The sequence below is a fragment of the Acomys russatus genome, chromosome 23, assembly GCF_903995435.1.
Source record: "Acomys russatus chromosome 23, mAcoRus1.1, whole genome shotgun sequence".
NCBI classification, from domain to species: Eukaryota; Metazoa; Chordata; class Mammalia; order Rodentia; family Muridae; genus Acomys; species Acomys russatus.
Window position 1 is genome coordinate 9015647 of NC_067159.1, and position 25137 is coordinate 9040783.

At 46.4% G+C, this 25137-nt stretch overlaps 1 protein-coding gene across 2 annotated transcripts; it reads left to right on the forward strand.

The window, feature by feature from the left end:
• Positions 1 to 5435: 5435 nt before the first annotated feature.
• Positions 5436 to 23105, forward strand: Adora3 (adenosine A3 receptor). Of its 2 annotated transcripts, XM_051165847.1 has the most exons (6): positions 5436 to 5928; positions 17276 to 17349; positions 18677 to 19021; positions 20813 to 20879; positions 22350 to 22450; positions 22933 to 23105. In XM_051165847.1, exons 1-6 carry the CDS (start codon positions 5576 to 5578, stop codon positions 23076 to 23078), a joined length of 1086 nt encoding a protein of 361 aa, XP_051021804.1. In that variant the 5' UTR covers positions 5436 to 5575; the 3' UTR covers positions 23079 to 23105. The 2 variants fall into 2 exon arrangements, with proteins under 2 accessions (XP_051021804.1, XP_051021803.1); XM_051165846.1 differs by lacking the exons at positions 17276 to 17349; positions 18677 to 19021; positions 20813 to 20879; positions 22350 to 22450; positions 22933 to 23105 and adding an exon at positions 7861 to 8525.
• The last annotated feature ends 2032 nt before the right edge of the window (positions 23106 to 25137 follow it).

Below are 25137 nucleotides of genomic sequence, written 5' to 3' on the forward strand. Positions count from 1 at the left end.
AGACTCTTTGCCAGGACAGGCCTAAGAAGATTCCTCCTCTGTGAGGCAGTTGTTCCTAACCTTGCGGAGGAAAATGCAAAACTTTCTGTTAAGATGTTCATTCTGCTTGGCGACCTTCTTGAGTCCAGAGGATCAGAATATTGTGTGGGACTAGACTGGACTGACCACAGGCAGCTCTACCTACTATCCTCCTCGCTCTGCCCTCCCTTGAAAGTCTCAAAGCAGCTGGCTGAGGCTGGTTTTGAGCATGCCTCAGTTTCTTTGATTCAGCGCGGCCGCCTGTGTTCCAGGGGACTGTGGAAATGTGCTACCACCTGGTGGCCAGTTCTGAGCATGGCGCCATACCAGAACGGAAAACTCTATAATGCTCCACCCGCAGGCCCATTACTAGACACAGCTGAGTTGAAAGACATACCCACGTTTTTTGAGAGCCTACAATCTGGAAGAACATTAGAGGCAGCTGAATCTCTAGAGCAGCGGTTCTCAACCTTCCTAATGTTGCGACCCTTTAATTCAGTTCCTCATGTTGTGACGAGCTCCAGCCATAAAATCGTTTTCTCTTTGTTTGTTTGGCTTTTGGTTCTTTTGAGATAGGGTTTCTCTGTACAAACACCCCTGGCTGCCCTGGAACTCTCTTTGTAGACCAGATTGGCCTTGAACTCACGGAGATCCTCCTGCCTCTGCCTCTCAAGTGCTGGGATTCCAGGTGTGTGCCGCCATAAATTTATTTTCCTTGCTACTTCTTAACCTCAGTTTTGCTACTGTTATAAATCATAATGTAAATCTCTGTGTTGACTGAAGGTTTTAGGTGATCTCTGTGAAAGGGTCGTTTGACGCCCCCAAGTGGGTCGTGATCCATAGGTTGAGAGCCACTGCTCTAGACTTTCTCTTTGGCTTGGAGGCACTTGAGGTGGGTGGAGACATGGTAGCTAAGGTGTGGACACCTACGCACGAACAGTTCCCTTTCCCTGAGCAGGATTTCCTAGAACCTTAGAGTTACAGGAACCCTGGCTTGGCTTTCTGGGCCTCACCCATCCCTCTCACTTTTACTGATTCTGAGAGAGCTCTGCGTGTTCAGACTCCCGGGCCCTGCAAGTTGAAGGGGCCTTGGCCTAGCTCTAAGAAGGACCTGGGAACCTAGGTCAGTGAGCATGGGGAGCAGCCAGAAAGGTTTATTGTCGTCCCTAGGGAGGGAGCATGCTAGAAGAGGGACCAAGGAGAGCCATCTTCAAGGATGGCTGAGCACAGCGTCCTTCTAAGACCCCACTGTTTGCTGAAATAGAGGAAGGTCTGTGAAAGGCTTTGGGGGAAGTGGTGACGGTGTCAAGTGGAAGTGAGTAGATCCAATTTTATGCAAGTATGCCCGCAGCCTCGAGTCAGAGCTCTGGGCAGCAGTCTCTACCTTTCTGCTGCCTTGGCCGCAGCTTGGGTAAGTCCTGGGGCCAGTCCTATTGGGGACTGGCAGCTGAGGGTTTCTAGACTTTTCTGAGAATCTACAAAAGAGCCAATGAGTCTTCTCTCTCTAGTGAGCCTTTTCATGGTATTACCCAGCTGGTGGCTGAACTGTGCTCTATTGCTCCAGGCCAGGGCTGGGGAGCCCTTTTCCTGGACTGACAATTCCTCCCAGCCCATCCTTGTCATCTTTGAAGAGATCAAAATCTTCCAGAAGAACTGAAGAATCATGATAGCCCTCCTTTCAGAAGGAAATCTGAGCAAGAATTCACTTGCTCTTCAATTCACTATTAAAATTTTTTGTTTCTTTTTTGTTTGTTTGTTTGTTTGAAACAGGGTTTCTCTGTAACAGCTCTGGCTACCCTGGAACTCGCTCTGTAGACCAGGTTGGCCTCAAAATCACAGAGATCCACCTGCCTCTGCCTCCCAAGTGCTGCGATTAAAGGCGTGAGCCACCACCGCCCAGCCTTAAAACCTTTTTTAGAAATATGGTTTTTGTCTACTCTGGTCCTCTAAATGGTCTTCCGTGAGATCCAGAGTCAACAGTGGCCTGCCTATGTGGCTTTCTCTCTGCTGCTACCATATCCTTTCAAATCTCCAAGCAGGAGCTTAATCTACTTTATATGTGTGCTTTATTCTCATGGTCTTGGTGGCCTGGATATCTACATTTAGTACTATTAACTTTTTCCTGATATCGGTCACGTAGCGACATCAAACCGAGGGGTTCCTTGTACTTGGGACAGCTCCATATTGTGGCTGATCATTTGCTTATCCACTTTCGGAGGGCCTCCATTCAGACCCAGGGCTTTGAAGCCAGCCCTATGGGTTTGCATGCCAACTTGCCACTTCCTAACCATGCTATCTTGGCCAACTTATTTAACCTTTCTGAGGCTCTGTTGTTTGTGCGTCATTAACAAGTAGCGTCTTTTTCCTCAAAAGACATTAAATGAGACCACGAGAAATAAAATGTTTATCCCTTGGTAGCTGGTGTCCTGGAGAGTGCTTAACGGGTCCTGGCTGAGGGTCTCTGCCACTGTGTACCCGTTGCCAGGCTCCTGCCACCTGGCTCGCTAAGAAGCATCTCTAGTCAGCCTCCTAGTGATAGTGTACTGTTGTCTGCCCAGCATTGTGGTGCAAAAATGAAATGTTCCTGCCTAGTCTCAGGGAACTGCTGGCTTACGGGATAGGAGTGGGAGGCCATGAAGACAGCATGGTGACCCACACTAGAGAGAGGTGGTGTAGGGAACTGTCTACAAGTTCCTGTTGGAGAGCTGTCTTGAAGAGAGAATTTTTATTTTCCTAGGTGGCCTGAGGAAGAGACCCTTCAGCTAGACCAAAAGAGAGGAAGCAAAAGGGAACGGCCGAGCCATGAATTGCTGGGTGCTGTGGGTTTTGGTTTCTGTGAAAGAGGCCGATGGCAAGAGCCTTAGAGGTGACTGTCATGTGAGTTTTTATAATGAGCCAGGACTTGATCACAGGGGAAGTGAGAGAATGGGCCTGTGAGTAGCAGTGAAGGAATAGGTGAATGAGGTGACTGTCCTGGTCTCTCTGTCCCCTTTCTTGGATTGCCTTTTGGATTCCAATCTCCAGTGAACATTTAGGCCAGTCATAAGCAGAGCTGGTGAGTGACTGTGGAAACCTTTCTCCTCACCCCTCCACTCACCCTTGGGCACTGATGCTCTGTTTGTTCAGAAAACACAAAAGAAGGACTTTCCTCCTTCGGAGAAAAGAAGCTCCCAAGGCATTGCTGAGACCTCTGGGAGTTGCATTTCCAGGTGGGATGGGGTGGCTGTGTTGGGGGCCATAAGTGTGCCCTCTGTTCCCTCCTCACATAGTGGGTTGATGTTCCACAGATTGTGTTGTCTTAGGCTCATATCCTCCCTTTGACTTCCCCAACCCAGTGGAAATGAGTTGATTTTTAAAAAGACCTCAGCTTCCACTACAGAACAATTGGAGAGAGCATCAGAAAGCACAGATGACCACGTTTTCAGACCCACCTGTCAGGAGTACCTTTAATTACGCCTGTTTCTTGTGGTGGGCTAGACCCATGTTCCTAGCCCCTGCCACCACCCCCACTTCCCTTCAGCTTAAAAAACATTATTTCCTTGTATGTGTATATGTGTTTTGCCTCCATGTGTGTCTGTGCACCACATTCCTGCAGTGCCCTTGGCAGACAGAAGAGGGAGTCTGACCCCTTGAAACTACAGTTATAAGATGATTATGAGCTGCCATCTGGGTGCTGGGAATTGAACGTGGGACCTCTGGGAGAGCATCCAGCACTCTTAATGGTTGAGCCATCTCTCCAACCTGTCCACTTGGCTTTTGGATGTAACAACATGTGGACTGCCATCTTGTTTCTGTTGTTGTTAATGTAGGAGCTGCCCATTGCCTGACCAACAAGCCTTCAACAGAGACCAAAGCCACCAGCTCCACCTTGTTAGGACTTCCTAAACCTGGGATTCCAGCCATGCCTGGGCATGCTGAACCTCTCCAGAAAGATGCCGCTTAGCTGTACAACTGTCACAATATCCAGGCATTGTGGATCACCCTGTGCCCAGGAAGATGTTTCTCTCACATGACGTTGCTTGGTACTGACTGAGTGGCAGAGGATGGAGAATTTTACAGTAACTAACCAAACATGATTCAGGTTGCTTTTTGGTAAGAACTGCTTTTCTTGGTGCTTGGTACTTACTCTCAGTAACTTCCTCCTCTGAAGAAGAGATAAAGAAGGCAGTTGCAGCAGAAGTAAGATGGAGGGCCACACAGAAGGCTGATGAAATCCTAAAAGAAGAAGAAGAAGAAGAAGAAGAAGAAGAAGAAGAAGAAGAAGAAGAAGAAGAAGAAGAAGAAAAGGAGGAGGAGGAGGAGGAGAAGGAAAAGGAGGAGGAGAAGAAGAAGAAGACAACTTAAATATTGGGGCTGGAGAGATGGCTCAGTGGTTAAGTATGCTTGCTGCTCTTGCACAGGGGGGCCTGATGACCCTCCTCTGGCCTCCATTGGCACCTGCACACACATGAGCATACAAGTGGACACATATATACAAACATAAAGTAAAAATTTGTTTTGAGTCCATACCTGACTTGCCTGAACTCTATAGGTAGACCAGCTCCAACTCACAGAGACCCATCTGCCTCTGTCTCCCCAGTGCTGAGATTAAAGGCGTGTGCCACCGATTTGTCTATCACAAGATCTTTGTGCTGGGCAGGCAAAGGGTAGAAATATTACATGGTCATTTTTTCCATCTCTTCTATCCGGTCCTGCCCACAGCTCATCTGCTCCCTGAATGATTTCCATTTCTACCACTTCCTACCCTACACATGCACATGTGTGCTCGTGTGTGTGTGTGTGTGTGTGTGTGTGTGTGTGTGTGTATGCATGCGCGTGTGTGTGTGTGTGTGTGTGTGTGTGTGTGTGTGTGTGTGTGTAGTGTATCTGTTGCGGTGGGGTGATACCCAGGGCCTGATGCATGCCAGGCAATCATTCTACTACTAAGCTAAATCTCTAGCTCCCTACACCCCAGCTTGCATTTTGTTTTTGTTTTTATTTGTTTGGGGATACTGTTAAGTTACTAAGGCTGGCCTTAAACTCACTCTGTAGCCAAAGCAGGCCTTGACCCTGTTATTTCCCCACCTTAACCTTCTGTGTCCGGGTCCTGACTCTAATCTCTGAGTTTCCTCCACGTGACTCACCCAGCTTGCTATGCTCTTCACATCCTTTTATTCTGGGGGCTCCTGCTCCTGTACTTCCTCTTGGACTGTCTCACTTCTTCAAACACCCTAAAGAGGCCTGCTTATCTTGATGGAGCTTGAAGATCTTTCTGGGGGACAGAGGGAGGCAGAAGCCTTGACTGTGTCTGTCTGGGGACCAGCAGCACTCTCAGCTGCATAAAGCTGTGGCCTCCAGGTTCCTGGGAGGCCAGGGATATAAGTGGCTGAACTTGCTGATCCTGGAAAGGGCCCCTCCTGAGAAGAGTCTCTAAGGAATGATCAAGTTGCGAGTTCTCGACTGTTGCTGCTTTAGAACTTCTAGGCAGATGTCTGGCAAGAGGTAGGTCCACTGGCCCGTACGCATCCTGCTGAAAAACCACACCACAAACTACTGCCTGAAGCTTCACCAGGACAGCATGAAACCCAACAATTCCACCACCGAGCTGTGGTCGCATATCACCTACATCACTGTGGAGGTTGTCATTGGTCTCTGTGCTGTAGTGGGCAACATGCTGGTCATCTGGGTGGTCAAACTGAACCCCAGTCTGAGGACAACCACCTTCTATTTCATCGTCTCCCTAGCACTGGCTGACATTGCTGTCGGGGTGCTGGTCATCCCGTTGGCGATTGTTATCAGCCTGGAGGTGGAGATGCACTTCTATGCCTGCCTTTTCATGTCCTGTGTGCTTCTGATCTTCACCCACGCCTCCATCATGTCCTTGCTGGCCATTGCTGTAGACCGATACCTGCGAGTCAAGCTGACAGTCAGGTAATCCGCTTGAAGAAGCAGGATGGGGATGGGGAGCCGGTATCAGCAGTTAAATTGGTGACTGGAAAGCAGAGCTCTATGAACTTTGCTTTTAGATACTTTCAATAGGAATGAGCCGGAAGCGGTCCTTGAACTTTAAAAGGGCCAGCGAAACATTTTTGCACCCTATGGTTTGGGAAGATTAGACACGAAGAGCTGACACGTGGGAGTAGGAAGTAGGGGACCCCCCAGCCCTTCCCCACTGACCATGGTGGTCCACTTCCTGTCCAGGGTAGACAAAGATGATGAAAACGTGATGTATCTTTTAGTGTTTTAAAATCCGACTTCAGGTTTTCAAAACTGATAGAGACATATTAGAGAGGATTTCTTGTTTTAGAAGAAGAGATAAGCAGAAAGACATGTGGCTTTGCAGATGTGGCTTAGATCTCAACCTGGCTTCTGTAGCTTCTGTCTGAGTCTGTCCTGAGGCTGAAAAAGGATTCTCAGAATGCATGCTGTCTTTTTCCTCTTTTTTTTTTTTTTTAATAAATTAAATGTAAAACCCTCCTGAGACAAATATTCTTTGGTGTGCAAAATGGTAGCATCCTTTCCAGTGACCATGCAAAGAGAACAGCCAGCCAATGAGAAACCACATTCCCTGATTCCTTCTGTTTTTTCCTGGGAAACAGCATTTTAGGAAACTACAAACAAGCTGTAGATGAAAACAAGTCTACCTTCCTTTCCCTGATCTTGTGATCTGACTGACATTGGGCAAGTTCGTTAGCTTTCCCTGCCTCAGTCTCCACTTCTCCGAGTGGTCCCGATCATCTGAACGTGGCTGACCTCTGCAGAGTTGTAATTCTATCACCACTTCTGCCTTCTGTTCACAACCTAATGCTGCTTACACTTTTTTGAGGCCTATTAAATGAAGATAATAATTTTACCTTTATAAGGTTAAGTAAATAAAGTTAATAATAGTGAAGTTATCAGAAGAGTCCTGCTACAGAGTCTGTGCTCTGTAAATGGCAGCTACGCCACTGCCATCAATAGAATAGAGATTGTCATAGAATATCTCTAGTTAGCTGTGAGGTTTGGTCAAGTCTTAGTTTCTTTTGTAGTCTCTTTTAGTCTATTTAAGAAGCATTGTGCAAGGAGAAATAATGACTGCCCAGGATGAAAGTATTAAGAGCTCTGAAACACTTCAATGTAACCTTAACAAGGTTTTGATTGGTTAACTCAGACACCAGAACAGATGCCCCTGTGAAAGGGGCACAGGGAGCAGAGAGTAGTGTGGAGGTGTAGTGTGCCCTCTGAGCTCCTGTACAGTAGCCAACCAAAACAATGCAGAGCAGAACACATGAGCAGGCTTTGAGGAGGTTCTCATAGGTTTGGGGCTCCCAGGACTTAGGTAACTCTTACATAGCAAGACAGGGGAGGGCTGGAGTGATGATGGCTCAGTAGATGAAAGCATTTGTTACTCCTGCAGAGGACTCAGATTCCATTCCCAGCACTGTTCATAATGCTAGTTCCAGGAGATCCAGTGTTTTCTTCTGACTTCCCTGGGCACCAGGCACACACACGGTATACAGACATACATTCAAACAAAAACATTCATGTGCATAAAATTAAATAAATCTAAAAAGCAATTCTTGGAGCCATGGTTGAGTGGAACCATGTAGGCACCTGATTCTTGGAAACTTACTGTGGATCATTCTAAATTCTTGGGTTTTTTGTTTTGTTTTGTTTTGTTTTCATTTGTAATGTTCCAGAGGAGCTTCTGTATTTTCCTCTAATTCTCATTTTGTCTTCATACCTAGCAGAGTCACCTTACAGTAAGGCTGTTTCATCTCTCAGCAGATTAGGGAATTGGGAAATCTTACTTTCTCTTTCTCACTTTCTCCCAACCAGTCATTTCCTGTTGTGAACTCACCATTTTTTTCCCTGTTCAAACAGATATAGGACGGTCACTACTCAAAGAAGAATATGGCTATCTCTGGGCCTTTGTTGGCTAGTGTCCTTCCTGGTGGGACTAACCCCCATGTTTGGCTGGAATAAAAAAGTGACCTCAGGGCACCCTCAAAATCTTACCACCCTTTCGTGCAATTTCCGTCAAGTCGTCTGTCTGGATTACATGGCCTTCTTCAGTTTCGTCACCTGGATCCTCATTCCCCTCATTCTCATGTGCGTCATCTATCTGGACATCTTCTACGTCATCCGCAACAAACTCTGTCAAAACCTGTCTGGCTTCAGGGAGACACGTGCGTTTTATGGACGCGAGTTCAAGACAGCTAAGTCCCTGTTTCTGGTTCTCTTCTTGTTTGCTTTGTGCTGGTTGCCCTTGTCCATCATCAACTTTGCTCTCTACTTTCAAGTTAAGATATCGGACACTGTGATGTGCCTGGTCATCCTGTTGTCCCATGCGAACTCCATGATGAATCCTATTGTCTATGCCTGCAAAATAAAAAAGTTCAAGGAAACCTACTTTTTGATCCTCAAAGCTTGTAGGGTCTGCCAGACCTCAGATTCTTTGGACTCAAATATTGAACAGACTACTGAGTAGTTACCAGGACAGATAAAGAGCCATCTCATCAACCCTCACGTTTAGCACCAACAAACACTGCAGGACCTGTCGGACATTCTTGCTTCCGTCCACTGCCGTGGAATGATCTGGCTGGTTGCCATACAGCTCCCACTCCCTCCCTCCCTGCCTCCCTCCCCCCTCCCCTGCTTCACTTATTTTCTTGAGCTTCTCTAACCCAATTCTGTGTACCCAGTCAACGTATTACTGATTATCACGGACTGTTTTCCCTTCCCAGACACAAGGAGCGTCTGAAATCCTGAGGGAGTCTCATCTAACCAAGGAAAGACTCTAGCTGGCCTGAATGTGCACAGAACCTGCTTTGAAAGATTCCTTAGGATGTTGGGAACAGAAGGAGAGAGCTGAATTTAAAGAGGGTTTAAGTTGCTAAATTCACCTGTGTGAGTGTATTTGAGCAAATAAAAGATGTTGGCCAACTGTCGTGTAGCTCTCTGCTGGGATAGCTTGGGGCTTGGAGACACAGTTGGGCTGCTCTTGGCATTCATTCTGCTTGCTCCCTGGAACACAATCACCCCTGTTCTAAGGTTTGGCCTCACCATTGCTCATGACTAGCCTCTCTTGGGGACCCATTGTACTTGATTGTCCTCTGGGAGTGTGTGTGTCTGTAATGAAAGATTGTGATGTTCTTGGAATCCAAGGCTATAGGACAACTGGACAACGGGAGATCTTTTTTGTTTGTTTATTTGTTTGTTTTGAGACAGGGTTTCTCTGTGTAGCCTTGGCTGCCCCAGAACTTGTTCTATAGACCAGGCTGGCCTCAGATTCATAGAGATCCGCCTGCCTCTGCCTCCTGAGTGCTGGGGTTAAAAGCATGTACTGCTGCCTCTGCTGCCCAGCTACAGGAGATCTTTAGGTGTGCTGTGTAAGTCTGGAACACGGCATTTACCCTGACGCTTAGATATTCCTTCTTAGCTATGTGGCTCCAGCCAGGATAGAGGAATGAGCTAGTATCTGTTTAAAATCGCAGTTGTATCTGTATCTGTTGCTGTAACAAAATATCACGATCAAGACAACTTGTAGAAGAAAGAGTTTATTTGGGCTTCTAGTTCCAGAGGGATAAGAGGCCATGATGATTGAAAGTGGGCGTGGCACCAACAGGCAGGCATGGTGGCACAAGCTGGAAGCTGAGCGGTCACATCTCAACCGGAAGCAGGAAGCAGAGAGAGTGAGCTGGAAGGAGCGCAAAAAAAGCCTTAAACCCCCAAAGTCTACCCTCAACGTTGCACTTCTCTCAGCAAGGGTGCATCTTTCTACAACCTCTGAAAAACAGCGCCACCAGCTGAGGACCAAGTGTTTAAATGTCCCCCCTATGGGGGACCATTTCTAATCCAAACCACCCACCTACTCGTTGAGTAATTAACATGCTCTATATGCAGACAATCAGATTGCCCAAAAGATACAGACCAAACAATGCAGGCAGGGATGCCAGGCTTTCACTGAGCTCCTAGTTATTTTGTGAATTCGGATGAAGAAGCAGTGCTTTTTAGCAAAAGCCATCTTTTAAGTGCCTGTTATAACTCTGCTACTCAGTATAAGGCAAAAAGCTACCTACTATCATTTCCTGGATTTGTGTGTGCACATGTTCCTAAGTGAGAAGTTGCCCATGTGCATGTGTGTATGGTGGAGGGTATGGGTAGTGTGTACATGAATTTTGAATGTGGAAACCAGAGGACAAACTCAGACATCTCTTTTCCTTAGGTACTGTTCTCTTAAAAAACAAACAAACAAAACAAAAAATGATTCTTTTACTGGCCTTGGGCTCAACAATTAGTCTAGGCCATCAAGGCCGGGGTATCTGCCTATCTCAGTCTCCCCAGGGATATGATTATGAGCATAGATCATAGTGTGCAGCTTTGTCTATGTGTGTGTGTGTGTGTGTGGTTTGCTATGGATTAAACTCTCTCCTGAGCATAGACCATAGTGTGCAGCTTTGTGTGTGTGTGTGTGTGTGTGTGTGTGTGTGTGTCTGTGGTTTGCTACGGATTAAACTCTCTCCCAAGCATAGACCATAGTGTGAAGTTTTGTGTGTGTGTGTGTGTGTGTGTGTGTGTGTGTGTGTGTGTGTCTGTCTGTCTGTCTGTGGTTTGCTATGGATTAAACTCTCTCCTGAGCATGTCAATCTTTCTCTAGGCACTGAGATTTTAAGTGCCCTTTGTTTCTGAAATTCTGTGAAATGGGTTCTAGAATTATTTTTATCTCAGTGTGAGGGTACAATCTGTCATGGTGGGTGAGGCATAATGGTGTGAGTGTGAGGCAACCAGAAAGCAGATGTTGAACACTGTATGTGTTCATGGTGGACACACCTTTATTCCCAATACTGTCGGGGAGAAGAACCCTGTGAATGCAGGGCTATCCCTGTCTACGTAGCAAGTACTGGGCTACCAGGGCTGCATAGTGAGATTGTGACAGAAGGAGAGTGGTACAGGAGGAAACAGAAAGAAGACTGACCATCGCAGAGGCTTTTCCCTTATTCCCTATTGCTGTCCTCTAGCTAATCGGGATAGATACTGGGCAGTGTCAGTCACATGGCTGGAGCCCTGCAGGTCCAGACATCCACATTGCCACCTCTGTCTTTTCCTGCCTAAGCTCCCCATGGGCTCTCACCCCCGAGATAAAGTACTGACTTGATGAGACCGTCAAGACAAGTTCCAAGTAAGTAAAGGGAAGTGGGGATCTAAAAGTGACATTAGCTCCTCTGAAGCGTGTCCGAAGCCTCATCCTATGCCAGAGCCCGCTCACCTAATTCCTCTTGTTAACAATTCCAGCAGAGGCTCCTCATTTCTCATCCTGTCACCCCAGAAGCAGCAAGAACTCAGGGCTTCTCCTTGGTGCATCGCTGGTTTAGTTCACCTGCACCACCAGGAAGAGGCCCTGGGTTTGCTCTGGGGTGTCACAACCCCTGCCCTGTTGGCTGGATAGTGAGGGGAAGTGATGTAGGGTCTTGCTTTCCTGGTACTTTTTGCACTGTGCCTCTTAACTTACAGTCTCTAGCCTCATTGTCATAGCAATGCTCAGTTTCCCCTTTCCAGAGACTTGATTTAAGTGAAGACCACCCCCACCCCCACCCCTCAGTCAGAAAAGCAATCTGGGCTGGGCCTGTAGGTGTCCTCAGACCATGGCTAAGAGGTTCTGAGAAGTTTTTTTTTTTTTTTTTTTTTCCCCTTCTGGTTTTTCAAGACAGGGTTTCTCTGTGTAGTCTTGGCTGACCTCGCACTCACAGCGATCTGCCTTCCTCTGCCTCCCCAAGTGCTGGGATTAAAGGTGTGCACTACCATGCCCGGCTTGAGAAGTACTTTTACTTTTTTTCCTTGCCCCTCTGACTGTCGCTGGTGGCTTTCTGGGAACTGGGTGGTTCATTCTTGTCAAGTGAGAATCTCTTTGCGATAGGAAGAAGCTGAAACTCCAGGCTCAGAAGAAACTGAAGCACAGCATGTGAAAAATGCCCTTTTACCAGGAAGTAAAAAAAAAAAAAAAAAAAAAGGTGAACCAAAGGGTTAGAGATTAGCATGTTAGGGATCTTCCCAGGAGGCCTGCCTCTGGCCAGTACACTTTCAGCCCTGAAGGAAAGCTAACTCTGGCCTTTTCTCTAAAGGGAAAATGTACAGAGACACCCAAACAAATCCAGGGATGGCTTCCTTTTCTTCCATATGAAGACACTGAACAAACATAGGTGCTGGACACATGGGTTTACTACTTTGATTTAAAAAAAAAAAATCAACTGGAAATAGAGACTAGCCTACCAAGAATCAGCAAAAAACTATTTCTCCTCCTCCATTTTTATAATATTTTGTGAGTGTGTATTTGTGTGTGTGTGTGTGTGTGTGTGTGTGTTTGGGGGCGGGGAGGTATGTTTCAGTCTATCACTCAGATTGGACTGGAGTTCACTATCTAGCCTAAACAACCATTAGAACCCATGGGTAATCCTCCTGCCTTAGCCTTCCCAGTACCAGGCTTACAGGCATGAGCTACCACCTCTAACACTTGGCCCAGATCAGGCAAGCAGGAGAGCAGGAGGCTGAATAGCAGTGTTTAAGAGAAACTTAGAGAGATGTGGTGGTGCACATTTGCAGCTAGAGGTACTCTGCGGGCTGAGGCAGGAGAGTGAGCGACCAGACTACACAAGAGCGCCCGTCCCTCCAATAAAAGACCAAGTTAGTAAAACACACTGAAATGTTAGTTTGTCTTGAGCATTGAAGGATTTCATGAACAGAGCATCCTCAGACTGCAAGTGGCTCCATGTTGCAGGGAACGGATAGGTAGAGAGGCTTTTTACAACGTCTTGGTGGAAGTACGACAGAATGCATTGATTGGCTAAGGTAGTAAGTCTGCTGCTAGAGGGTTATCTTGGCAGTTGGTCAATTGCCTTTGGCGGTGGCTTACTGGGTTAAGGTTTAAGGGTTAAGGGTTAACAGTGATTCTATAGTGTATACAGAGTTGATTTTCAATTTGACAACGTAGGAGCCCAAGGTGCTGGAGCCATTTCAGCCCAGTAATTATTTTGAAGCAGAAGAGAAAACAAGAAGAGGTTTGAGCTGTGCCCTTGTTGGAGGGCGTGGCACTTGGCCCTTCGGATGCTACAGAACAAGGAACACATCTGATTGGCCCTAAGCTGCAATGAGAACAAAAACCGAGGATGCTACCACTTACTAGACAAGCTCTGGCGACCTGAGGGTAGTTGTGAGCAGGGCTCTTGTTTGACTTCCAGAGACTGTTGCCGGAGATAACATGACTCCCTAAAGATCCCACTGTCTGCTGGCTGGTGTACTGTGTGTTGCAGATCAGTGGCTGTGAATCAGAATCCTATGCTGATATCGTCGTCCACATGCATACTTTCCAGGCATGTTTTCTGGTAGAAAAAAAAAAAAAATACTGCCTCTAACCACCATAACTAGGTAGCACAGGAGCAAGAAGCATGGCTTACTCAGTTGACAGTTTCTCTTTGTAAACTCTAAAGTGCTCTACAGTTCTGTAGTATTATGGCTGTGTGTGTTTGTGTAGGTTTGTGGCATGTGTGTGAGTGTGTTGTGTACTTGTGTGTGTTTGTGAGTGTGTGTGCTTGTGTATGTGTGTATATGTACGTGTATGAGTGTGTGTGATTGAGTATGTATGTGAGTGTGTATGTATTTGTGTATGTGTGTTTGTGCATGTGTGTGTGTGACTGCATGTCTCTGTGTTTGTGCATGTATGTGTGTATGTGTGTGTGTGTGTGTGTGACATAATGTGATGGAAAGGGATTTTCATTGCTGTTATTTTCCAACCCTGCTAGATTTCACATCAGATCACACTAGTTCTATTGACTCTGTGACCTTGGACCCACTTACTTAAACTACTGTCTGCTCTCCTCACTTATAAAAGGGACTAATAACATTCATGCCAGAGTCCTCTTTTTTCTTAACAAAAGTTATTATTGTGTATGCGTGTATGTGTGGGAGGACATGCGTAATAGCCGTGACAGCACAAGTGCTGGTCAGAGGACAGCTTTGTGGATGTGGTTCTCTCGATTTACCGTGTGGGTTCCAGGATCACACTCAGGCTCGCAGGCTTGTGTGGCAGGCACCTATACTCACTAAGCCATCTTGATGGCCTCTTGTGTTGCTTTTTATTTGGTCAAAATTAAAAGTCATAAAGTGGAGTGCCTATGATAAAGACTGGTCTAGTACTTATTGATTTATGATCTTTCTTGTTTCACTTATGACCAGATCCACTTAACTCTGCCCTTGTTATCTTAAATTTTTTTATATCAAATTATTTCTTCTATAAACCTTTATAAAAGATGTTCTAAAAAGTATTTCTGGGTTTATTCTCAGTGACCCATGTATTTTTTCTTCTCTGAATCTAAAGATAAAGCCTATCCTTAAGAGAGAGGAACAGAGTGAACAGTCCAGCTAACACTGACTGCAGGCATCATCATATCCTTGTCTTCTCGTTTGTTTGTTTATTTGATTTTTCAGCTTGAGACAGACCCTCCTATAGTTCAGGCTGGCTTTGAACTTGGTATCCAGCAAAGGGTGACCTTGAACTCCTCAGCCTCCTGCTCCCATTTCTGAGGTGGTGGAATTACAGTGTGTGGCATCTCTGGGCAACTCTGTTTTGTAGCCAATATTGACAGAGATAAAGTCTGCATTAAAAAAAAAAAAAGTATTTTAAGCTAGATGTGGTGGTGCATGCCTTTAATCCCAGCACTGGGGGTGGGGGGGGAGGGCAGAGACAGGTGGCTCTGTTAGTTTGAGGCCAGCCTGGTCTACAAAGTGAGTCTAGGACAGCCAAGGATACACAAAGAAACCCTGTCTTGAAAAGTCAAATAAAATAAAATAAAATAAAGTCAGTATTTTCATTTTTTGGGTAACAGTAAACCTTTATTGTCTCCTTCCAGTCTGTACGGGTCAGAAGTTCAGGAGCACGATTTTTGGATGGTTCATAGTCATAACCTTTCCTAAGAGTGCTGGGTAGGACATCTGAAAGTTGGGTCATAGCCGCTACCAAGGTGACTGTGGCATGAACGACAGGGTAGTATTGGCAAGCTGTTTCCTTTTCATGTGAGTCTCCCATTGCCCGTTTGAGTCCTCATAAGATGATGGCCAACATCCCCAAGGTAGCAGAAGAAAAGACTGGGGTGGAAGTTGTACCGCCTTTGAAAGAAACGCATCATACCTCTACTAAATTTTGTTTATCATCAGGGCCATCCCTGATTCACCTTCAGAGAGGCTACATAAAGGCGGGTGTGTCAGAAGACGTGTGGTAGAGCGACGGAGGGATCGCTAAGATCTGCCCTGCGAAGGAGAGCAGACAACGTGGGATTATCCAACCGTTCCCCCAAGTCTTTGAATAAAGTTGTGAGAGAGAGAGAGAGAGAGAGAGAGAGAGAGAGAGAGAGAGAGAGAGAGAGAGAGAGAGAAGAAGAAGAAGAAGAAGAAGAAGAAGGAGGAGGAGGAGGAGGAGGAGGAGAAGGAGGAGGAGGAGGAGAGAGAGAGAAACGTGGTATACATGGCTGCTCTCAGTTTTTGTCAACTTGACATATCTGAGAACAGGGAGTTTCAATTATTTCCATCAAACCGTCCTGTTGGCATGTCTTTGAGGGTGTTTTCTTGGTTGCTAACTGGTGTAGATGGGCCCGGACTATGGGTGGTGTTATATACCTGGGCAGGTGGGCCTGGACTGTATAAGAAAGGCAGCTGAGCAAGCCAGGGAGGGAAGACCAGTAAACAGCATTCCTACATAGTCTCTGCTTTAGCTCCGCCCCAGCTCCCCTTAAAGGCAGACTCTACTCTGAAAGCTGAAATAAACCTCTCCTTTCCCAAGCACCTTTTGGTCAGTATTTTCACCATAGCAACAGGGAGGCTAATTAGAACAGGCTGTCACGATACCATTAACATACCTAAAACGAGATGAACAATTAAGAGCATCAACTATCTAGGCACTGTATCTCACTCAGCCTAATTAAATATACAGATTCTTCTTTCTAGTCTTTTTTTTTTTTTTTTTTTTTTTTTTTTTTTTGTCCACACATTTTGCTGGTTGAAAGAGAGAAGAGAAATGAGGAGCAGATAGTGTACGTAAGACCCCACCACACTGCAAGCTTGGCACAGGGGCTTGTGCTGATTTCCTGTGAACTAGCGGAAGGTACCCCCTTTCCCAAGAAAGGCTGTTATTGCACAATGCGGAAAAGCAATCTACACCTGGCCCACGAAGGGAAGTGCTAGCTGGCTGTAGGCTATAAGAAAGAGCACCCAGTTTATATTCCAGAACTTGAGGTGGTTCAAGAATTCGGACTTTCAAAGCTAGCGGTCAGAACATGTGCATCTATCAGGAATCAGGAGAAGCTGCAGCTGCTGCAGCATGAAAAGTTCCTCTTGATGCATCCCCGCTCTATTCAGGAAAGCTTTCTAGAAGCTGGACCCTCCAGCAGCTGGTGCTGACAGCTACGCTCATGTACTGTAGCTTGCAGGCATATGTGCTTCAGACAGCCAGATGTCCCACCCCAAACCACACTCCTTACGTCTTCACTGCAGTTTGGGACTTAAGTTACTTAAGGATTTTTTTTTCCCCTGGGATTTCTCCCATCTGAATAGGAACTGGGCCTCTGAGAATGATGGGGGTAGGGGGCGGGGACAAGAGAGACAGCCTCTTTTAACACATAGCAAGAGAGGGGGAGGGTGCAGTTGCTCATATGAAGCGATGGTGACGTGTATGTGACTTCTGTGCGTCTATAAAGTGTGTATGTCAGGTGGATTTAATCAACAAGGGGGTTCTCTTGGTGCTTTGGAGCTGAGATTTTCACAGTTGCTGCAAAGACAGCATTTCCTTCACGAATGATACCCCTCTGATGAGTCCCCCTTGCACAGGACACAGCCCTGATGCCCTGTATAGCCGCATTGCTCAGAATAACTGGTGGTTCTCTTTGCATAGGGTAAAACCACCTTCCCCCCTCCCCGCCCCCACAAGATGGTTTCTCTGTGTTAGCCCTTGGCTGTCCTAGACTCACTTTGTAGACCAGGCTGGCCTCGAACTCACAGCGATCCGCCTGCCTCTGCCTCCCAAGTGCTGGGATTAAAGACGCGCCACTGTGCCCAGCTTAAAATACTGATTTAAAAAAAAAAAAAAATGCAGTCCTTATCTCTGTCAATATTGGCTACAAAACAGAGTTGCCCAGAGATGCCACACACTGTAATTCCGCCACCTCAGAAATGAGAGAAGGAGGCTGAGGAATTCAGGGTCATCCTTTGCTGGATAAAACCACCTTAAATTCAACCATGCGTTTCCCTCAAACAGGGCTCCTGAGATCCTCCCTATCAGTCCAGCCACCATGGAGCTCTTGGTTCTGCTGTCCGTGGCTCTCTTTTCAGGTAAGACGTTGGTGAGGAACACCTCCGCCCTCTAAGCCACAAGCTATGTAAAAGTTCCTGCTTGGTGAGGCAGTCTAAAGCCCCTCAGCGGCTGGATGGGAGGAAAAGAAGAGGTGAAAATATGGCATGTGAACAGGTCCTAGGTTCTTACCTCTGCTAAGGGAGTTGTGTGAAACTTGAGACCCTTTGCTAAAACTCGGCCTCTGCAGGGTTATTTTCCAATGTCCCCATTCTCCTCGCCCCCTTCTTTCTTCACTCACGTGCTTGCACAGACATAGGCAGGCATGCTTACCTCCTTTCTGCCTAAGCCTGGCACCAAAGATGGTACTCAGAAACTGGACTTGCCCCCAAGCTGGGTCATGCTCTCTTAAGACTCATTGAAGCTCTCTATGAGTCAGCATCCTTGCCTAGGAGGATCACAAGATCTTCTTGTTTGGGTGTGATGTGAAGTAACTGACACTTGGGACATGAATTTTGACTTATATGGGTGTGTTGCCTCCCGTGAGACACCCTGGAAGCAGCCTCTGGGAGTAAGGCTCCCCCAACACACACTTGGACCACTGAGAGTGATGGGCTCTGCTGTCCCATCTCTCCTCTTCGAGTAGATATTTTCCAAGCCATGGTGAAGCTGGAAGTTGCATGTGTGACTTCCTCATTATGCAATATCCTGACATAATATAGATGCCGACACTGAAGCTGGGCAGCGGAGGTGTGGGCCTTTAATCTCAGCACTCAGGAGGCCACCTGGTCTACAGAGAGAGATCCAGGACAGCCAGGAGTACATAGAGAGAGATGTCTCGAAACAAACAAACAAAAACAAACAAAAAGATGCCTGCACCTACACTGTTCTTGTATCGCAACTTCTCAGCTCTTAAACCATGAGTCCCTTTAGTCTCAGTCCTCGGCAACCAGAACAAGCCTCCTAACCTTTCACTTCCCTTCAGTGGCTGCCAAGGTAAGGTAGAGAGCAAGAGGCAGAGCTAAGGGGCTAGATGGCAAGGCAAACTTCAAGCCCTTCAAGGATCCTTATGTCCACATTTCACACATTCTAAGGCTTGGAGAAAAGATTTCTCCAAAGGTCTTGTGTCCAAAAGAAGTCACATCACATTCTATATAGGGATTAGTGTTTCAAACACACAAATGACATACAACTCAGTCCACAATAGCGACCAAACCCAAATACCCAAATAGACAAAACCCAACTACTAGACTCTTGGGCCCAGGAGATTCAGTGTTTCCAAGAATAATGAACTCTGTGTGTGTGTGTGTGTGTGTGTGCGCGCGCGCGCACGCGCATGTGCACGTGCATGTATTTGTGTGTTCACAGATGCCATGGTCATGGACGAAAAGGTGACGTCAGGCGTTGAGCTGGATACAGCTTCTGCTACCTGTAACTATGACGCCCACTACAAGGACCACACCAAGTACTGGTGCCGGGGCTATTTCAGGGACTCGTGCCATATTATGGCCTTCACCCCTAACAGCACCAGCCGTGTGGCCCTGAGGGACACAGGAAGCCAACTCATCATCACTGTATCCTGCCTGGTCAAGGAAGACACAGGCTGGTACTGGTGTGGGATCCAGCGGGACTTTGCCCGAGATGACATGGATTTTACACAGCTCATCGTGACTGACAAAAGAGAAGGCCACCACGCCGATGGCTTTTCAACTGGTAAAGAGACTGGCAAGGGATGTCTGAAGGGTAATTGGGTGTTTGTTGAGGTGGTAGAAACTCACTGAAGGGTCCAAGTCTGGTAGTGTACACTTTGAATACCAACACTTAGAAGAAGGCAGAGGCAGGTGGATCTCTGGGAGTTCCAGGCTAACCTGGTCTATATAGTGAGTTCCAAGACAGCCAAGGCTATAAAGTGAGTCTCAAAACAAACACAAAACCAAAACCAGACGAAGTACAAAACAAACAAAAACCTTACTGAGGGTAGTGGTCACCAACTCAAGTTCCTCTTGAGGTAATCTGCTCTCTCGAGCCCACGAAGAATGATGGGGCTGAAAGTTAGGCAGAACTTCATAGTGCGTGTAACTTCCCTTTCCTCACAGCAGCCTAGCTCACAGAACTCGGAAGAGGCTGCAAGGTCTCCTAGGAGTGAGATGTTTGAACTCATGGACAAGGCCTTGGGGGTGTTGTGAAAGTCCAGCCTTGCAGGTCTAGAACCCTGGAGATTGGCCTCTTAAGTGACTGAAGCTGCAAAAACAGACCCAGGCATCTTAAATAATTTAATAATTAGCCAGGCAGTTGGTGGGGCATGCCTTTAGTCCCAGTACTTGGGAAACACAGGCAGGCAGATCTCTGAGTTCAAGGCCAGCCTGGTCTACACAGAATGAGTTCCAGGACAGCCAAACCTACACAGAGAAACCCTGTCTAGAAAAACAAGCAAGCAAACAAAGAATTTAATAATTAATATAATTAAATATTGTGGTCAATATTGCCAAATGCGGTTAATCCTCGGAGGCTACTGGGAAAGACTGGAACCAGAGGGCACGAAAGTCTTACATAAGCCAAGTAACCGTGACTTTCAGCTCTAACTAACTCTTGGGATCTCCTGATGTTCATAGGTGCCTCCTCTGGAGGTTGGAAAACTCTTTAGCACCTGTAAGCCTGTCTTTGAGGCAGAGAGTTGAGGAAGACACTCACTGTTCTCACATTGTTCCCATATAGAGAAGCAATGTGTTTTCCTATCACTGTCTGGAACCCAATGACAGCAGGAAAACACACTGGAAGGACATGAGAGAAACCTCACACCCACCATACCTCTCCAGTTCTGGAGCTGGGCAGAGCTGCTCGTGTTTAATCTACTGGTAGCTGATTTGGCAAGCGTCCCACCCAGTGGGTAGCATCCACACTGGCTGTGTGTCCCATGCATCTCTGCTTGTTATAGCATTTCTGGAATTTTAATCTCAGGAAGAGTGGTGTCTTAGCCAGAGCTGCTTCTTTAAAGAACCACAGAGGAAGCAGTGTGGGCAGATGTGCCATCTTCCTCCCCTCCCCCCCTCCCCCAATGGGTTGTTGGTACCTATCAGAAGGAGCTATGCTATCGATTTGATCCATTTCCTAAAGATGGGACTGGCTATTTGGTACATCAAGACTTTTTTTTTTTTTTTTTCCTTCTCTTGGGAATGACCCAGCCTGGGATTCTAATCACAAACTGCTTCTAGTATGCACACATCTGGAAAAGATGTCCCTTCCTCTGGGTGCAGAGGCCCCAGTGGCAAGGTGCATGGCTTAGCAGGTGCACTATGGGCTGGATTTCGACCCCTACTTGTCTCCTCAGCCTTTTCCCCTGTCCAAGGTACATTTATACAGCAGTCAGTGCTGTCATTATTTCACACACAAGGCCATCAAAGCACTAGTCTCTGGAAAGCAAAAGAAAGACAGTGGATGCAGCTGGAACCAAAGGAAGGGCTCTTCTTCTAGAACTTTATTCTCAGCAATTCCTTTCTGATTCAGACCCTTCAGGCAACAGGACCCGGAGCTGTAGAGCTTCAAAAGCTTTCCAAAAGGGAGAGGGCTACAGGTGAGTTGGGATCTGAGGAGGTGGCTGGGCGTGTGTGTGTGTGTGTGTGTGTGTTTGTGTGTCTGCGCGCGCGCGCTCGCGTGCACACGGGCGTGCACTCTCATGCCTCGGATGGAGTGAACCATAACACAATGTGACTGGGTTACACTTTCTACATTTTAGCTGTTTATTGTTTCTCTGCCTCAATATCTTCATGGTAATGGGTTGGTTTCTTTAAAAAAAAAAAAAAAAAAAAAAGAAAGAAAGAAAGAAAGAAAGACCAAAACTTTTTGTTTGAAAGCAGCCAAAAATAGCGTCTAGATACATTATTATTATTATTATTATTATTATTATTATTATTACTACTACTACTACTATTACTATTACTATTATTTTGGTTTTTTTGGGGCAGGGATTCTCTGTGTAGCCTTGACTGTCCTGGACTCGCTTTGTAGACCAGGCTGGCCTCGAACTCACAGCGATCCGCCTGCCTCTGCCTCCTGAGTGCTGGGATTAAAGGCGTGCACCACCACTGCCTGCCTGCATCTAGTTACTTTAAAAGAGACATTACCCTAAGGGGAGAGAAGTGTCTGCAATGCAGACAAGGGTGCAGGCACCACAAACTCTCGGGAGTTACATCAGGACTTTCTCTCCACCTCCATCTCTGTTTTTATCTGGCACTCTCATGTGTGCTTGCTTCCTTATCTTCCTATGTCACGCTTCCCTTGGTCTATTTTGTCCTTTTAAAAAGTTTGATTTATTTTTACTTTATATAAATGTTGATGCTGGCTCTTTTGCATACATGCACATGTGTGTGTCTGTGTGCTTGAGCATGCACCATGTTTGTGCCTTGTGCCTGTGGAGTCAAGAGAAGGGACTCTGATCCTCTGGAACTGGAACTAAAGATAGTTATGAGCTACTACGTGGGTGCTAGGAACTGAACCCAGGTCCTCCATAAGAGCAGCAAGTGCTCCTAACTTCTGAGATATCTCTCTTTTGTTTTGAGACAGGATCTGAAAAAGTTTCCTCCCAAGTTCCTAAGTGGCCACGGGTTCTGATTCTGTGTAGCTGAGGGTTGACCACAGACTTCTGATGCCCTGTTACCTCCTCTTGAACAATGGGATCGCAGGTGTCTGCTAGCAGAGGTAGTTCACAGGCGCTCTACCAATTGAGTGCCATCCCAGCCTGTATTTCTTCTCTTTTTCCCTCTCGCTCTTTCCCTCTTTTCTTTTTTGCCTCAGCAGCAATATCCATGTATAGTTTTCCGTTTCATTCTCCCCTATTCAAAGGAATGGCAGAAGATTGTTGTTTCCCACTGAGGAAAGGAACGTTGGCCCAGCTTGTTCAAACCCTCTTCAGGCCAAGGAACAGGGTCACTCTCACAGAACGTAGCTGTCAGGAGATACTGGGGCTGGGCTGGGAGTGGCATGAGAAGAAAGCCAAGATGAGTTTCCTTTCAAGAGACCTGATATCTGATGTGGTTTCTACTAGAATGTCCATTCTGATCATTTGCATACTGATTACCGGGTTGGGAATCATCTTTATAACCAGTCATTTGTCCAGGGGAAGGAGGAGCCAAAGGACTAGAGGAGGTAAGTAGCCTGGAGTTAGGGGAGGGGTGGGGAGGTCAAGGAGTATGTTTCACATGAGTGAATGTGACACTCCTGTCATTGCCTAGTCACTGAAGTACCAAGGCAGCTGGCGAGCCCATAGTCTGAAGAGGGTGTAATTCCCACCCCCACTCCCATAGTGACAAAGGCATTATGAGAGGTGATGGAAGGAACACTGGGGTCTTAAATGGAGGAAGGTGCAGATAGGGAAGGAGGGAAGCTGAAGTTAAGCATACTTGGGTTCCTTATCTGTAGGGCCACTCACCTCCCCAGCACACAAGCTTTGGGTAACAGCTTAGTGGCCTTACTGCCTGACTTGTCAAATGATGGAACTTCTGTAACCACTCCCAGCTGGGCCAGCAGCTGTAGAAAGGTCTCCTTTTACAAGGGGTCTGTGTGGGACAGGTGGGCCCAACCCAGACACCTCAGCCCTTAGCTTTGTGTCTCTGTTTTCCCTTGGGTAGTTACTGGCAAAAGTGTCACTAGAAACCCCCAAGCAAGCCAAACTCCGTCTGTGGTCTCCATACACTTGGTAAGTTCCCTCCTTAATTCTTCAGTGCTGAGTTCTCACCCCCCTCAGAACCCTGTCTTTAGCTCTCCCCTCTCATAGAGAGAGGGCGGTAACTGTCTGTCTTTGCCTGGGATGCTGGTAGGTCCTACCATCTGGAAAGTTCTCTAGGTCACCACATGGTGATTCTGCTAAGCTCTGAAGAATTTGTACAGTTGAAAGAGCACTGTGAACACCTGTTCAATCAAGGCAATGCTGATTGCTTTTGTATTTTTATGATCAGAAACCATAGAAACACCTTGGACAATGAAGAGACTGTAGGCATAATTACAAAATGGATCCCAGTCCCTCTGGGTTTAGAAACAATAGAAAAACAACATTTCAGAGAAATAATAATTAAGATAAAACAAACAAACAAACAAAAACCTTAAAACAGAAGGCCACCACTATCACCAGACCTGCTAGTGACACACAAAAGGCCAGTTCAAGGAGGAGCTGAGATGTTAAGGTGAGATTACAAGGTCTGGGGCTGCTCCTGTGAGGTTTGGGTCTCATGAAGATGCAGAGCAAGCTCTGTAAGGTAAAGGAATGGCTCCCACAGCATCCTTGACTTTTTGGCATTTAAAAGCGTTGGGAACAGCTGAGGTGAGGGCTGTGTACAAAACAGCACCCTTCAGGGCATGTCTGGTTCTTGGCCCTCTAGGATACAATTGTAGGGTATATCTCTTTCAGAAACTTATCATCACTTCTTTAACAAATGATCCTGGCAAAATTTTTCTTTCCCAAGCCAGTTTCTTTATCTATGCTGAATGCTCTGTTCTTATACTCCACTGGATTTTCTATCCATCCATTCACCCATGACCCACCTACCTGCCCATGCATCCTTCATTTTGAAACTAGAAACACGGTAGTTTCTGAGGTCACAAAGACAAGCAATATAAATAGCATGTCTTCATGGCGCTTATGATGCAAAATAGGAAAATAGCTGGGCAGCCGTGGTACACCCAGAAACCAGGCAGAAGAATCTCAAGTTCAAGGCCAGCTTGGACTACCCAGTGAGTTCTAGATCTGCCTATACCACACAGTGAGACTCTTGTCTCAAAAATAAATAACAAAGTGGTGTGGTGTCGTGTGGTGGAGGGATAGAAGCAACCACACACAAACACATAGCTTGACAAGTAAAATTTGTGAAGGCGATGCAATACTATAGACTATGGGACAATAGAATCTAATGCTGTTCTCTTTAGCCAGGAGCCAGCAACCTGTGTTAGCCATGGACTGTTCCCTCATAATTGGGCAAAATTAGCAGCCTGAATTAAAGTCCCTTCTAGTTTCGTCATTCTTGGGCGCTAGAGTTCAAATGCATTTACATCATTACTTCATTATGTCATATCGGTGGGAAAGGACAGCAAGCCCTAGGTACCAAGCTTTCCCACAGCTGACTGACAAGTCTTCCAGTGATGACATCAAATCACAGCCCTGAAAACAAACATTGGTGTTTTGAGGGCCAGGAAGATGGCTCAGTAGGTAGAGGTACTTACCACCCACCAATCCTGATGACCTGAGTTTAATCCCCAGGACTCTGACGTCAGAAAGAGAACCAGTCAAATTGTCCTCTGACTTCCACATGCATGCTGTGGAAGCACTCATGTGTCCAACACACACACACACACACACACACACACACACACACACACACACACACACACCCCACTTAAAAAAACCAACCCAAATGGATGTTTATTCCCAGGTAGCCCACGGGTGTTAGGAGTGGCTTCCACTGCATTCCTTAACTTTGCTGTCTAGAAGCTGTGGGGACCGGGGAGGTTGGGGGTACTTAGGTTTGTTTGGGGGAAAAATCCATGGGGAGCACGGGAATATAATCTTCAATTTAGAAGAGAGGAAAATGGGCTCAGAAAAGTGAAGTTTGTGGCTGTTTGCTGACAAACACTCAGGCAAGAATCCCTGATTCAATGTTCCTTTTCTATTTCCCAACAAAGTAGGCAACAATTCGAAATCCTTTCTATATGTCCTGACCCAAGGAAATGGCTCAAACTGAACGCGTGTGACTGAAGATTTCTTTCATTTACCTCCTAAATAAAGTGATGTCATTACAGCAGGCTCTCCATGACGACTGGCCTGCATCTCAGAGACTGATTCT